The sequence below is a fragment of the Bombina bombina genome, chromosome 3 (assembly GCF_027579735.1).
Source record: "Bombina bombina isolate aBomBom1 chromosome 3, aBomBom1.pri, whole genome shotgun sequence".
Lineage (NCBI taxonomy): Eukaryota > Metazoa > Chordata > Amphibia > Anura > Bombinatoridae > Bombina > Bombina bombina.
Window position 1 is genome coordinate 930,496,998 of NC_069501.1, and position 16,296 is coordinate 930,513,293.

General features: G+C 32.3%; 1 protein-coding gene across 3 annotated transcripts in view; it reads right to left on the minus strand.

The window, feature by feature from the left end:
- The window catches only part of PCDH17 (protocadherin 17), a 278,633-nt gene that overhangs the window by 189,338 nt on the left and 72,999 nt on the right, over positions 1-16,296 (minus strand). For all 3 annotated transcript variants that reach the window (XM_053707947.1, XM_053707949.1, XM_053707948.1), the window contains 2 exons: positions 11,893-11,951; positions 11,585-11,757 (listed from right to left, as the gene is read on the minus strand). In XM_053707947.1, the coding sequence (XP_053563922.1) occupies positions 11,585-11,757; positions 11,893-11,951 (232 nt within the window). The remainder of the gene's footprint in view (positions 1-11,584; positions 11,758-11,892; positions 11,952-16,296) is intronic.

Here is a 16,296-nt window from a genome sequence, read left to right on the forward strand (position 1 = left end):
GTTTATTTTATTGTAAACAAGTCCCTCTCTATTCTGAATCTGTGGTCTGATAAAAAAAATTATAGTCACTCACTGAAATGTGAGTAGCATAAAAAGCTCAAAATTGGAATAGCACAGGGGTATAAAAAAAGGCTTAGCAGTGAAAGGGTTAAGGGATAAGTGGGTTGTATTTATGATGATTTACACAGGGAAGGACAACAGGTTGTTACGAAAGTCTGAGTACTAGAGGCAGACTTGTGGAATCCATGTGGAAGGTCATGGAATCTAGGACTCAAGTGCTGGGCAAATGCTAAGAGTTATGGTGAGCATGCATTGGGTGTGGATTTAAATAGGGTTACATTGGGTGTTGGCAGGGCTCTTAGGTGCTAGAAGTGGTCTTGAATGGGTGGGGTGTCAGATAGTAAGACCCTTGAGTACAAGGTGGGTGTGAGGTGCTGCAGTAAAGATGCATTATCACAATACTGTTTTTGCACTGCTGGTGATCAGATAATAACTGTAGAGAAGTATCTTGTATGGAGTATCAAAACCTTATTTGTTTATAATAGAATAATAATAAACATGAGACCTATCAACATTAGGGATATGAAGGCGTTATAGAGTACCCGTGGCTATTGGGAATCTCTACCTGTTATTAAGTAGCTGTACACTAGTAAAGATTGCTCGTATGTACGGAATGTTGTATTTGACCAGCTTGCCAATTAAATCTAGTATCACCCAGGGTAGAGTGGGTATTTTCAAATGGAAAGTTGATGGATAAATGTGGTTGTTGGACAATGTGGTCCAATGGTTATAAAGTAATGCGTAATAGATAAATAGGGTGTAGCTCACCTTAAGATGGTAACAAATGTGAATGAAGCCTGCAGAGACTAGTGGGTTAATAAGTATGTAATTCAATTTTGAATTAATCCATTATTCATTTTCTAGTAATTACATGAATCCACCTATTATTCATCCGGTGTGGATGCTCTGCCCCTTTACTGGTGCTGTATAATATTGTATAGCTAGGTGGTCATGGCTTGAGCGTTAATAAAAATATAGTTGTATGAGGGTTTTATGCAGCAAAAGACTCTGCTAAGTATTTGCGTGTTAATATATCACAGACATGGTTGTAAAAGATGTTATACAATAAATTGTCACAAAAGTAACAAATATGTTTCACAATAGATAAATGTGCAACACTATACTCATCCACAAAATATTCAGAGCCGATTAAATAATTGTATACATCAATGTTGGGCTTCTCTGGAATTGATGTTAGGTACCTATCATTCAAATATCTGGTATCTCAAGATTAAATAATATTAGAATTTCTGTGGAAATTTTAATTGAGGTTGTGCACTTGAACCAGTGTGTCACGGATATTGTCGTGAAAAATATTTCACCATTAGTTCAAGTGCAGTGCTGTATACATTCACAGAATGTCAGAACCTCATTGAGTAAAAATATAAATTGCTTAATGGTTGCTCCAGTGTTACTATTGTGTTTTTCCTGTACAACTGTCTAGTGTTATAAATGCCTGCATATAATTATGCACTCAACCAATACATGTTCCGGTTGTTTTGTAATCAAATACAGAGATAGGGTTATGAAGCAGTCCCATCTATGTGTAGCCTTATACGGCCAAATTATTCCACCATTACACAGTAAGCTACACCATTGTTGAAGTAATTGCCTTAAAGGGACAGTATACTGTAAAATAGTTTTCCCTTAATGTGTTTACAATTGCTTTTTTTACCAACTGCAGAGTAAAAAAATGTATGAAAATTAGCTTTTTAAGGTTTATTTGTGAATATTAAAGCTCTGATTTTGTGTTTTGAAGCCACAACCTTATAAAATGGGTTGAGCTTGTAGGTATAATCCGATCTCATTGCTGTATCACATTGTGCAAATATACCTGCTTCTTTATCTTATATCTGTCCTTAAAACAATCACCAGTACTTGGAGAGAACAATGGAAAATCAAATTTTTTTTACCTTATCTCTGCTATATCCTACTGGGAGTATAATTTCTTCTGCTGGCTGTGTTTACAAAGCTTATCTATAGCTGGGACCTGCGGCCACAAACTTTCAGAATAGGTGTGGATACCACATGCTAAATCAACTATTTCAAATGCCAATATAAGGGTAAAGGATCTACTTGTAAACAATTTAATACACTCCAGCAGGTAATGTGGATCATTGGGAACAAATTAAAGGGGAGAACATTTTTGAGTAAACTGTCCCTTTAAGCTATATAGTAAAATCTACTCATATATGGATCCACCAAGTGCTTATATTTGAGAATATTACAATCAACATAAGCATCAAATCTCTTTGTTAGGATTAAAAAGTTAAAGTATACTGGTATACTAAAGTATACATTTGACTACCCTCCCTTAACATGTTTGTACCCTCCCTCAACATGTAACATGTACCCTCTCTTAACAGTTTGAAAGCCGTAACTGACATGGCGAAACATGTTAAGGGAGGGTAGTCAAATGCCCAGTATACTTTAACTTTTAATCCTAGCAAAGAGATTTGATGCTTATGTTGATTGTAATATTCTCTAATATAAGCACTTGGTGGATCCATATATGAGTAGATTTCACTATATAGCTTAATGCAATTACTTCAACAATGGTGTAGCTAACTGTGTAATGGTGGAATAATTTGGCCATATAAGGCTACATATAGATGGGACTGCTTCATACCCCCATCTCTGTATTTAATTATGAAACAACTGGAACATTTATTGGTTGAGTGCATAATTATATGCAGGCATTTATAACACTAGACAGTTGTACAGGAAAAACACAATAGTAACACCGGAGCAACCATTAAACAATTTATCTATTCACTCAATAAGCTCCTGACATTCTATGAATGGATACAGCACTGCACTGGTGAAATACTTTTCACAACAATATCCGTGACACACTGGTTCAAGTGCACAACCTCAATTAAAATTTCCACAGAAATTCAAATATTAATTAATCTTGAGATATCAAATATTTGAATGATAGGTAACTAAAATCAACACCATAGAAGCCCAAAATTGATGTATACATTTATTTCATCAGCTCTGAAAATTTTGTGGATGAGTATAGTGTTGCACATTAATCTATTGTGAAACATATTTGTTACTTTTGTGACAATTTATTGTATAACATATTTTACAACCATGTCTGTGATATAAATTAAATAAAAGTTATGTTTTAATAAAGAACATGTTTTCCACTCATTGCAAAATGATGTCCTCAATATAATGGGAGACAGAAGTGCTTTAAAAGGGCATACTATCCAGTCAAACTTTTTTGACTCAACTTTGTAAACATATACTCATGTTTCCAGGATAGCTATGGTAATTCTTGTTTTCCTTTTTTACTCAGAGTCTTGAAAGATATTTAGTGCAATAAGTCAATTCAACTGCAACACGAGAACTTATCTTTATTATGACTAATACAAGTTTATTCAGTATAAGTTATACAGGGCTAGATTACAATTGAATAAAAACATATATATGCAATATTCATAATTAATAAAGATTTTAACTATGTATTTACTGTAAATATTTCACATTTGCTAATATGAATATGCTATGTTGTTTGCATAATGGGTGTTACATTATTTTTTCAACATTTTCTTCATTGACTTCTATGGGGAATGTGAAAATGCGATGGTGTTTGTGCGATCTTGGGTGTTAGGGTTTTTTCTCCATTGATTTCTATGGGGGAATACATGCACACGCAAACTTAAGGATTTTTGCGCTATTCGGGTTACTGCAAGCACAAAATAAGTTTTGTGCGAACACAACCTGACCAGCACAAAAAACTTAACTCTAGCGGAGATATCGCGTGCACAAAAAAAAAAACAAAAAAAACATGCCACTTGTAATTTAGCCCACAATGTGCAGGGGGGCAGTTTCATCATGGTTTGATGAAAGAGTATATTTTTTATAGTGTTTCCAAAACTGAAACTAACTAGATGATGATGAATTGTGTGCAAGACACAAAAACTTACTAGATAGAGTATGGGAAGATTTATTAAAACTGTTTGAATTTTTAACAGGGACAAACTGAAATGAGTTAGTATCCTGAAATATCTGTTGAAAGATTTCTTAGCAGAGTTGCTTCTCAGCAACATAGTAGACTAAAACCTAAACACAGAATTGGAGCAGATACTTATATCCTGTTCCTGTGTTTGTCACCTGATTAGATAAAGTTCCTCCTGTGTGTGGTTGCTGTGCTATACCTGCTAGTGTATGCTCCCTTAAAGGGACAGTTTACTCAAGATGTTTCTACTGTTTAATTTGTTCCCAATGATCCACTTTACCTGCTGGAGTGTATTAAATTGTTTACAAGTTTTTCCATTACCCTTATATTGACATTTGAAATATTTGATTTAACCTGTGGTATCCCCACCCATCCTGAAAATTTTTGGCCTCGAGGCCAAGCTGTGTTAACACAGCCAGTAGAAGAAATTACACTCTCAATGGGTTATAGAAGAGATAAGGTAATACAATGTTAATTTCCCATTGTTCTCTCCAAGTATTGGTGATTGGTTTATGGACAGATATAAGATAAAGAAGCAGGTATATGTACACAATGTGATAAAGTAATGAGATCTGATTATACCTACAAGCTCAACCCATTTTATAAGGTTGTGACTTCAAAACACAAAATCAGCTAATTCATATACACAAATAAGCCTTAAAAAAGAAAATATCATAAATGTTATACTCCTCTGCAGCTGGTACAAAAAAGTAATTGGAATCACATTAAGGGAAAAACTATTTTATAGTATACTGTCCCTTTAACAATTAACCACTCAAAGCTAAGTATTGCTTAGTGACTATCCATTGCTTAGTTTAAGTATATGTTTTCAATAGAAAGTGACATTATTTCACATTGTTCCAGTGCCCTCCCTTTTTTCAGTACTAATGGGTATATTTGGCACTTTCCCTGGTGAAGACAGAGCCAATGAGTTACAAGCTCCCAAACCACAAGTTAAGAATCACCAGTGGTAAAACCAAAACTTCCTAAAATAAGGTGGTCAAGTTAAATTATCTGATTTGTTGAGAATAATTGGCAAGCTCTCCTTTAAATGTCTAGTTATAGGGGGCTGGGATGCACAAGGTTTTGTTTGAAAAATGTTAAAAGTGGGCAGTAAATTCTGGTTTTTCACCCTCCCTCTAGCTGGGAGCCTTCTCCACCTGCAGGTTTATGAAGCTAATTGCAGGGAACGGGTTGTATTTGTCATGTTGTGGATGGGTGGTAGTGGTAACCAAGGGTATTTGATGAAGGTTGGTTTAAGAAGGGGATATGGACAATATAAAATGTATTTCAAAACAGTATTTTGTGTGGTTTAGATTTAATTGAAATGGAATGGTAATGCTTAGGCTTAATAGCTGTGAGTGTTATGGTTGGGGATTAGTGGGATTCATAGTTAACACCTTGAGAATTTTATATAAAATGCTTAGTTATGTGTAATAAAACAACTTTGATATATATTTTCATTGTTTATTTTGCCCCCTTTTCATGTCATTTAACTCTGGACATGAAAGAGTTTCTAATTCTCAGACCTTGAAATGCACCCTACTAACTTTTGAAGGCTAACCCTGGTGCATATATTTCCCTAATTGGAAATAACTGATAACAACTGCAAAATATTGCATTTTTTTTAACAATATAACTGTGGCTTGCCTTGTTTTCTGCAGACTCAAGCCCTGATTAACTTCACCAAATAAGGCAAGCCGTGGGTTGAGTTTGGCTATTGAAAAACAACTGCAATAAAACAGCTGTTAATTTCTATTTAAAAATGTTTAGACTTGACTTATATGTTATTTGATAACAACAAAAGAAAAGTCTTGCAATTACAAGGTGTTTACTGTCCATTAAAAGGGACATTGTACTGTAAAACTTTCTTCCCATTAATATCTTCACAATGATCCATTTTACATGCTGCAGTATATTAAATAGTTTAGAAATAACTCTATTACCACCAGTTTACCATCATTTGGACATTTAAAAAAGTTGTGTTTGCCTGTTCAAACCAGTACTTCCAATACTGCAGTATGGACTATATAAATGTGCATATGAGGTAGCAGAATATATCAATCTCCCAGTAGGGAGAAAACAGCCCATTTGATCTTTGAATACAGTAAATTCTTACCAGCTTTTTGACTGAGTTCACTGTACATTTAAAAGTGCTGAAATGATAGTTATGTTTGTGTGGAGGTGGTGCAATAATGGATTTTGAGAATTTTAGAGTTAAAATGGACAGTCAAGTCAAAATTAAACTTTCAGGATTCAGATAGGACATGTAATTTTAAACAACTTTCCATTTACTTTTATCATCAAATTAGCTTTGTTCTCTTGGTATTCTTAGTTGAAAGATAAACCTAGGTAGGCTCATTTGCTCATTTCTAAGCTGTTGAAGACCACCTCTTATCTGCATTTTGACAGTTTTTCACAGTTACACACTGCTAGTTCATGTGTGTGCCATATAGATAACAATGTGCTCACTCCCGTGGAGTTATTTATGGGTCAGTGCTGATTGGCTAAAATGCAATACTGTCAAAATAAGTGAAGGGGGCAGTCTACAGAGGCTTAGATACAAAGTAATCACAGAGGTAAAAAGTGTATTAATATAACAGTGTTGGCTGTGCAAAATTGGGGAATGGGTAATAAAGGGATTATCTATCTTTTTAAACAACAAACATTTTCAAGTGGACTGTCCCTTTAACTTTGTGAGGGAGAAAATTAAGGTAAATAATGATAAGGGATTGCAGTTAGTCTGGGGTATCAGAGGTTTCCCAAATATTAAAGAACATTACTTTGTTTTAACATTGCAGCAGAAGCCATACAGTGTAGATAAACTGGAAATTAAAAAGAGATAAAATATTTACCTATATAATGTATGACATCTTGAGGTCTAGCAATTTGTATTATTTGTGAAAATGTTAGCAATAAAGAACTTATTGCTTTTCCATTTGACATACTTTATCTTTCTTTATACCTTTCTTTTATGCTGTATAAATTTATTGTAATAATAAACTACACAATTACCATAATTTTTTAAATAAATGTGTCAACAGATTCATCTGGTTTATTACTATTTATATGTATATTTAAAACAAAACAATAATACTCGCTTTATAGCCTGAATATGAATATTAAATATGTTTTGATGGCTAAAATATTATCAATTTTTAATCAGTGGGTTCTTTTAACTTTCATACCATTTCTTTTTTAACTAATTTCTTTTTTTTATATGATCTTTCAAGGATATGTTCCATTATAGTCAGAGACAAAGCTGCTTAGTAACGGACACACTTTGCTTTTAACCTTGCCCCTTATATGTATTACTCACTTAGCAGAATAACATGGCAAGCACATAGTTTAACGGTGGGGAAAAAAAGTATTAAAAGTAGAAAAATCTAGCTGTAAAATGCTGAGCAATATATATTGTTAGAAGATAAGGGTAGAAAATAACTAAGACTCACACAGAATGTGTGATCCAGACAGCGGTTTAGTTACCAATACTGCTAACCACATATTTTAAGATTCCAATAATATAAACTTGTAGCACATTTGTGCTTTTATTATAATTTTAACTGTAATGAAAAATACAAATTACAGCTCTATATTTAAGAGAGCTTTGGTTATATTTTATCTCTCATTAAGTAAATTAAAGGGACAGTCTACACCAAAATTGTTATTATTTAAAAAGATAGATAATGCCTTTACTAGCTATTCCCCAGCTTTGCACAACCAATATTGTTATATTAATATACTTTTATAACCTTTAAACCTGTAAATTTCTGCCTGTTTCTAAGCCACTATTGACAGCTCATGCTTTTTTATTAGCTCTTCACCCCAAGAGACCGCTAATTCATGTGTGCCATATAGACAACATTGTGATCACTCCCGCGAAGTTGTGCAGAACACCACACTAATTGGCTAAAATGCAAGTCAATAAATAATAAATTAATAGTCACGTGATAAGGGGGCTGTCAGAAGAGGCTTAGATACAAGGTACTATATTAAAGGGACATATAACAATTTTTTTTTTTCTTCCATGATTCAGATAGAGCACACAATTTTTAATAACTTTCCAATTTACTTCTGTTATTCGTTTTCTTGTTATCCTTTGTTGAAAATCAAGGATGTAAGCTCAGAAGTGTGCACGCGTCTGTAGCACTATATGGCAGCAGTTTTGCAACAATGTTATACATTATCAGGAGCACTAGATGGCAGCACTATTTCCTGTCTTGTAGTGCTTCAGGCAAGTGCACACTACCTACCTAGGTATCTCTTCAACAAAGAATATCATGAGAACAAAGCAAATTTGATAATAGAAGTAAATTGGAAACTTTTTTTAAATAGCATTCTCTAGCTAAATAATGAAATAAATATTTTGGGTTTAATGTCCTTTTAATATAACCATGTTGGCTGTGTAAAACTGGGGAATGGCTTATAAATAAATTATCTATCTTTTTAAACAATAATATTTTTGGCGTAGACCAGACATCCTCAAACTTGGCCCTCCAGAGGCTTTGAAACTACATATAAGCATAGCATATAAGCCGGCTGAGCATCATGGGAAATGTAGTTCCAAAACCTCTGGATGGCCAAGTTTGAGGATGTCTGGCATAGACTGTCCCTTTAAAAAAAGTATATTTTATATATACACAGCATATATATCAAATTGTAGGTTTTTATAATTTTATTTCAGTTATAGGCAGAGGGATTAGGAAAACAGTTGAATCTAGGGAATGAGAAGAGTTTTTGTAAAATAAAAAAGGCACGTTAAAAAAAACAATCAATAAAGTAAATAAAACTACTTTTATTACTACTTTTAGCGATCAACTACATCAAATCTGTGGTATAATTAAAATACATTACCCTTTATTATCTGCAGATGACAATCTAGTGGATAACGCATAAAAATGGTTGTTGGTTTGCATATAAAAGGGTCTAAAAATAGGCAACAGAGTGTCCCCTACATGCCTGAGAAATAAGATTGACACCCAGAGCTCTTGGCTTCCAACTAAGGGAGTCTATAGATGTCACTATTCAAATTGCAAGGCTTGTGAGTTTGTACAACTGGGGGAGGGATTCTCCAGTACAATCACTAGGATTAACTCAAGATATTGGTTTAGGAACAGATTAAAATATTTCAGATTGAAGAGATTGGAAATAAGTGTTCCTAATGCGAATGTAAGAAATTAGATAAAAGGCATTGGTGGGAGAAGCTAAAATATTCTAGCAAATTTGATTCGTAATAATTGGAAAAATATGTAAAGCTTAAGTAACACAGAAAGGTGTTATTTCATTTTTATTTTTTCTGACTGTATAAGAAATAGATGTATTATTTGCATTTTTCTGAGATGAATCGTATTGTATTGTTTTTCTTTCTGTAGCTTCACCCCCAATAAAAATATTTTTTTTAAAAAAACATTAAAACAGGTACACTCACCACACCACTAAGTACTCATTTTAAAAACGCTGATGGCAAAAAAAAAGGATGGGTTAAGGTGGACCATCATTGACCATGTACTTAAATTGAAACGTTGAGGTTACATAGATCTTCAGCTTGCTAAACAAGAAGTATTCTGGATCCTTACATGCAAGACCAGAAAAACACTGGGCCTCAATAGTGAATTTGACCTTATCAACTCCTGGCAGTAAATATTTACTTGACCCTTATCTTTTGTTTGATCCCATCATCACTCTTTATTTGAGGTTAAAATAGGTGAGTAATTTATTTGAATATATATCAATACATACAATATTTATTATTAAGTTCAGCTTACACCTTTTTTGAGGCAGTACAAAATTAATATTAACTTAATATTCAGTAATAATTGTAGCCTTTGTTTGTGTCAAACCTTCCATATTCTCTTTTTCCATGTATAAGCCTATTAGGGAATTGATAATGAATGGCTATGTATCGCTTTAAATTTAATGAAGCATTTTGGGGTGATGTCATTTATTTTTAACCTATCAGGGTTTGTTTCAGATTTTAAATGTACAGGTGTATCTGTCACTAATCACGCTATTACTACGGCATGATAGCCAAAACGCATCAGCAGATTGGACAGACACACCACACCACTACTGACCTGTGATGTTCAAGTTTCAAAGTGTTTCTAATAAAGAATTACGTTTTATGATATCGACTTTGGGCTCAATCCTTCTTTCACTATTTATTAACAACTTCTAAATACATTTGCCAGTCTACTATAAGTGACTCAGCAAAAAAATTTGCAGAGAGCATGCGTGTCAGACTTTATTAAAAAATTTAATATTTTATTATTATTATTATTAATATTATTATTACATACCCATGCCTAAAATAAAATGAATACAATAAATACTGTAGTGGAAAAATACATTTGCTCTAGTACTTGTTATTAGCAATTAATAAATGTAGCAATTAATTACAAATACATTCCATTTCAATCAATGTAAGTTGATGTTTCAGAACAAATTAATGTAAAACTCCTAAGTATGCACGTGTTCTCTATTTCTAGATGTATTTTACTGACTGCATATTACTATTTGAATATTCCTAAATTGATAAAAAGAGGGTAGCAAACTAATTTAATAAGTTATACGCTGCATAGACTACATCGACACTTATTTCAAGTAAATTATTATTTACATAGTCTAAATAAACATGGCTTTAAATTGATATTCATATATATATATATATATATATATATATATATATATATATATATATATATATATATATATATATATAGTAGCCGGTGGCCTAGCACCCCATCCACATCAATATTTCCACTGCCTGGTATAAAATAATAGTAGAGATGGAGGGCACTCACAGGACTTCATATATTAGATTACTTTTATTGTAGTAGTTATATTAAGACACTGTATTAATATAACTACTACAATAAAAGTTATCTAATATATGAAGTCCTGTGAGTGCCCTCCATCTCTACTATTATATATATATATATATATATATATATATATATATATATATATACAGTAAATATATATTATATAAAAATCAGGGGGGGGGGTGTAGCACAGCATCAAAAAATTGTCATAAAAGTACCCAACTCCAAATGAGATTATTTTTATCCTTTAGTAACAAGTGGAAGGGAAGATTATGCTTATGTGTATGTTAACATCTATTTGTCATTTGCATTTTTTCTTAAAAATCAGGGGGGTTAAACTTGTGATTATTTTTTCTTCCTAATAGAAAGGATGGGAAACAGAAACAGAGTTTTGAAAACTCTACTAAATATACATAAATTATTAAAATGAACAATTATTCAGCCAGGTAATGGCCACAAAACTACATAAACACACATTAGTCTATAAATATACATAATGCATCTAACAGCCCAAGAGCAGAAACAAAGTGCACCATGTGAGTTGCAAATGGTGTAACTTGGCTGAGTAAAGTGAGATAAAAAATGACAGCCTGATAAAAAAAATCACTGGAGGGCTACATTGTGTCCCTTGGGTGTAAGGTTGGACATTACTGTTTTACAGCATGATTAGCAAAGCCTAAGGCCACAGTGTTCTTCTTAAGTGATTATGGACTGTACTATACAAGTCACTCACCTTGCTCTAGTGGCTGGCATTTAGCTGAAGTAGTTTTCATCTTAAGTGCCTCCCTTACAGACATGTCACAGCAGGAACCTTTGTTAGTGTCTTGATCACTATCAGCTTGATCACTATCTCCATGACCACTGTCCCTTAGGCTGGCTCTTTCAGGGTCCTTGAAGGTTGAACTACTGTTATAATATGAAGAAGAAGAAAAAAAAGATCTGGAATAAAACAATTCATTTTAACTGGTTCTCACTGACAATATTATCTGCTATAGACAAATGTAAATTGTAATAGGAAGAGCAATATTTAAAACGCCTTACCTTTGAACAAACTGCTGTCTGCTGCCCATGTAATTGGGCTCTGTGGGGAAATTATCTGTCTGTGAAAGAAAAAAATAATAATATATAGTTATAGACTGGACAAATATCCTACCATGCAGCAAGATTTACTTGGGCGGCAATGATTAATATTTCAGATATTCCCATTTTATTTTATATATTTTTTTTAATTTAATTAAAACATACAAATCTGAAGATTATCACGCACTCGGGACAATTAAAACAAATCTAGCGCACAAATTACCTGTTAAAATAAATATTAAGCCTATTTTTTAACATTAGACTTGGTACAAAGCCATTGTTTATCTCTTTTCATTAGTTAGTTATGATGATTAAATGTTTGTGGGAGAAGGAAAATATTACCTGATTGCGGCATATTTAAAAAGTGAATTATTTAATTATTGCTCATTTTTATTAATATCCGTACATCATCTGCTAAAATTCTGGCATAGATTTTTCCCTAATATAAATTTAGGAAACAAACCAAATGGCATCAAATTAAGAGATATGGTTCATCTAAAACCTCTTGTGTGCTTTTTTAATTTGTACAAAAGCAAGCACTGCACATATGGATAATTTCATCTTCATAATTAAGTCTCATCCATATTAATAGTTTTTGCTGTGTAACAACATTGCATGCAAACAATGATATTAATAATTATAGTTCCCAAGCACAAGAAGAAAAATCATTTGAATTTTTTTTTTTTTTTTGTTAAGTAATTTAGTATTTTGAACTTTCAAATATAAAACCAGTTTTAATTCATTCAAATTAATAGAACTTTATTTACATTTTGAAATAAGTACACTATGCATTTTTTTAATCACGGTGCAAGATTAAATAAATACAGCATGTGCATCTTAATATGCAAACAATTCCTGCAAGTATCAGTAATAATTCCACAAAGGATGAATGTATTATTTCTTGTCACGCCAAGATGCCCCTGAGCAACTGTATTTTATTTATGTGTTTATTTACTTTTGAGAAAAAGTACTAGTAACTAAGAGAACAGTTAATTAATGAAGCAAAAAGCCTAAGGTAATGCTTCATGTTCTAAGGCAAATGTTTACATAAATGGCTAATCTTAAAAATTACTCTAATTTCCTTAGAGTTTGTTTTTCCCTTTTAATTGTGTGCTTTTGGTCTGATGTCATTACAATTGTTAATAGTAATTGGGATATACTGTAATGATGCATTTTCTAAGGCTGTATGGGAAGTTAAAGGGACATGAAACGCAAAACATTTCTCTCATGATTTAGAAAGAGGATGCAATTTTAAACAACTTTCCATTGTACTTCTATTATTTCATTTGCTTCCTTCTCTTGTTATCCTTTTCTGAAAGACGTATCTAGGTAAGCTCAGGATCAGCAAAGAACCTAGGTTCTAGCTGCTGATTAGTGGCTGGCTGCATATATATCCTGATTGTCATTGGCTCACCCATGTGTTCAGTTAGAAACTAGTAGTGCATTGCAGCTCTTTCAACAAATGATACCAAGAGAATGAAGCAAATTTGATTATAGAAGTAAACTGGAAAGTTGTTTAAAATTGTATGTTCTACCTAAATCATGAAAGAAAAATGTTTGGACTTCTAAGGACATCGTATTTTGCATTGTTTTGTCTAAATTTGGCCATTTAAAAATGTATTACAGTTTAAAAGCATAAAGAAATACAATAAAGTAAATAAATAAATAAAAATAAACAATTAATAAAACTCATATTGCTGAACGTGACAAAAAACAAATTGCTTTGTCAAGTTTCTAGAGGTGTCAATCTCAATCAATAGAGCTGTGTGGGTTGTCTTATTAGTTATTGGGCATTAATAGGAAGCACATAAGTGATACTGCAGTGTATATACACATATAATTAATACTACACTGTTATGGTAAAAATGTTGTGGATTTGAAAAATCTACAGCACATCTATGAACTTCAAATAAAAAAATTTTCATGACTCAGAACATATACTTTTCAAAAACATATAATTTAAATTTTTAAATCAAATTTACATTATTTTCTTGGTATCTTTTTTGAAACCTAGCTAGTATTGATAGCAAGATAGCAGCAAAGTTTACCACTGTATTTGTAACAATGTTATATACTGTTTCAAACACTGCGCCATATATTGACCAAGACATATGCACACCAAAAAGCCTTCTTATGTATCCTGTCATGGAAAGAAGTTACAACTGAATAAATGATACCAAGCAAAGAAAATAGAAGTAAATTGCAAAGTCTATTGAAATACATCATTTAAATAGAGAGCAAAATAAAAATTAAACGTTCATGATTCAGATAGAGGATGCAGTATTAAACAACTTTCAAATTGACTTCCATTGTCTAATTTAATTCATTCTCTTGGTATCCTTTGTTGAAAAACATTCCTATGTAAGATCAAGAACAGCAATACACTACCGGTTGGTAGCTGGTGATTGGTGGCTGCGCATGCTGTATATGCCTCTTGTCATTGGCTTAATCATTAGCTTCTAGTAGTGCATTGATACTTCTTAAACAATGGATACCAAGAGAATGAAGCAAATTTGATAATAGAATTAAATTGGAAAGCTGTTTACAATTGTATGCTCTATCTGCATTATGTAAGAAAAATGTGGAGATTCATGCCCCTTTAACTAAAAATATGATTAATACAACAATCAATGTTATTTATATTCCAAGTACCACAATATTATTTAAATTGGTATAACATAGGTGAAGGGAGCAGATTTGTTAATCCATAGATTAAAAATAATGTAATATGCAGTAATACCTTCTTTAGCGGATTAACATCTCATATTACAACAACACAAAGAGGTTTCTTTGTTGGGTTTGTAGCAAAAATTATTAGTTAATGTGTAGTGGTAATAATTCAGCGCTACATGATAGATTATCCCAAATTATTATTATTATTTTTTTTTTTTTTTTTAAAAAGGAACTCACAAGGGAAAACACAGAGCAAAATATTTTCCTTAAAGGGCCATAATACCCAAATGTTTAAACACTTGAAAGTGATGCAGTATAGTTGTAAAAATCTGACTAGAAAATATCTCCTGAACATCTCTATGTAAAAAAGAAAGATATTTTACCTCAAAAGTTCCTCAGAAGCCACCTTCCATTGTAAAGGATTTCTAAGCAGCATTTTAGTGTGTCTGTCCTAGCACAGCTTAGGGGATGAGCCTCGTGAACTCTCATATTATTTCACCAATCAGGTAAAGGAAGCTTACTATGAAATCTCATGAGAGTTAAGTCAAAGAGTTCATGACCTCAGCACTGCTGATGCTGATTGGCTGCAGTTCATTTCTTCATTTTTTTAAAAAAAATTTACCTGCAGTTGGGAGCAGCCGAGTATAACTTTTTACACAGAACAGAACTTACTCTGCTGAGCTGAGGAGATTGTGAGGTAAAATATCTTCCTTTTTTACATAGAGATTTTCAGGTGATATTTTCCTGTCAGCTTTTTACAGTTATACTGCATCAGTTTCAAGTGATTTAGCATATGAGTATTATGTCCCTTTAAATGTACAAGAAGAATATAAAAAATCCATATCTTTCTGTGTTACAATAGAATTCCATAAATTACAGAGCCCAATAACACAGCTATAGACATAATAACACATAGCTAGCTTAGTGGAAAGTAAGTAATACAGTCAGATTTATATATAATTACCTAACCTATTACATTAATCTTTTACTTTCATCTTTTTATTTTAAACAACTATCTCTAACAGAAAACTATGGTGGCTACTATGTATACTTAAAATCCCAATAAGCAAATCTGTTTATGAATGATTTCACTCAACGTTCCTAAAAACCAATACATACTACTACCTCTACACAGATTATATATATATCCATCATATGGACAGGGGAAAAGATAAACACTCTTAAATTATTTATTTCATTCCATACACCAATGGATTCCTTTATAGACTGTGTGAACTTCTTGGACTAAAGAATATTCATCATCAATAGCAATTTTTTCTCACATGAATACAGAAAAGCCTACAGAAAGATGCAGCTATCTATACAGTTCCAGCTTTCATTTCATTTATATTAAACAATAAATTATCCATAGCCAAGCTACCAGGTATTATCACACATACTCTGACACCATGAACCATGATAGATATCTATCAATACTGTCTGAATCATTCAGACCTAGAGAACACAAAACAAGGGTAATTAATTAAATATTTAACTATATATTAAAATATTTATAATTATTGTATATATACTAAAAAGACCATGTAAATAACAGAATAGAATGTGAAAGAAACTACAACACAAATTCCATCGTTGGTCACTTATAACAATGTCATTGAAGAAACATATATTATTACAGATACAGCTACTGTTCACAGTGAATGCCACACTGAAACATAGGCTTCCTATGGT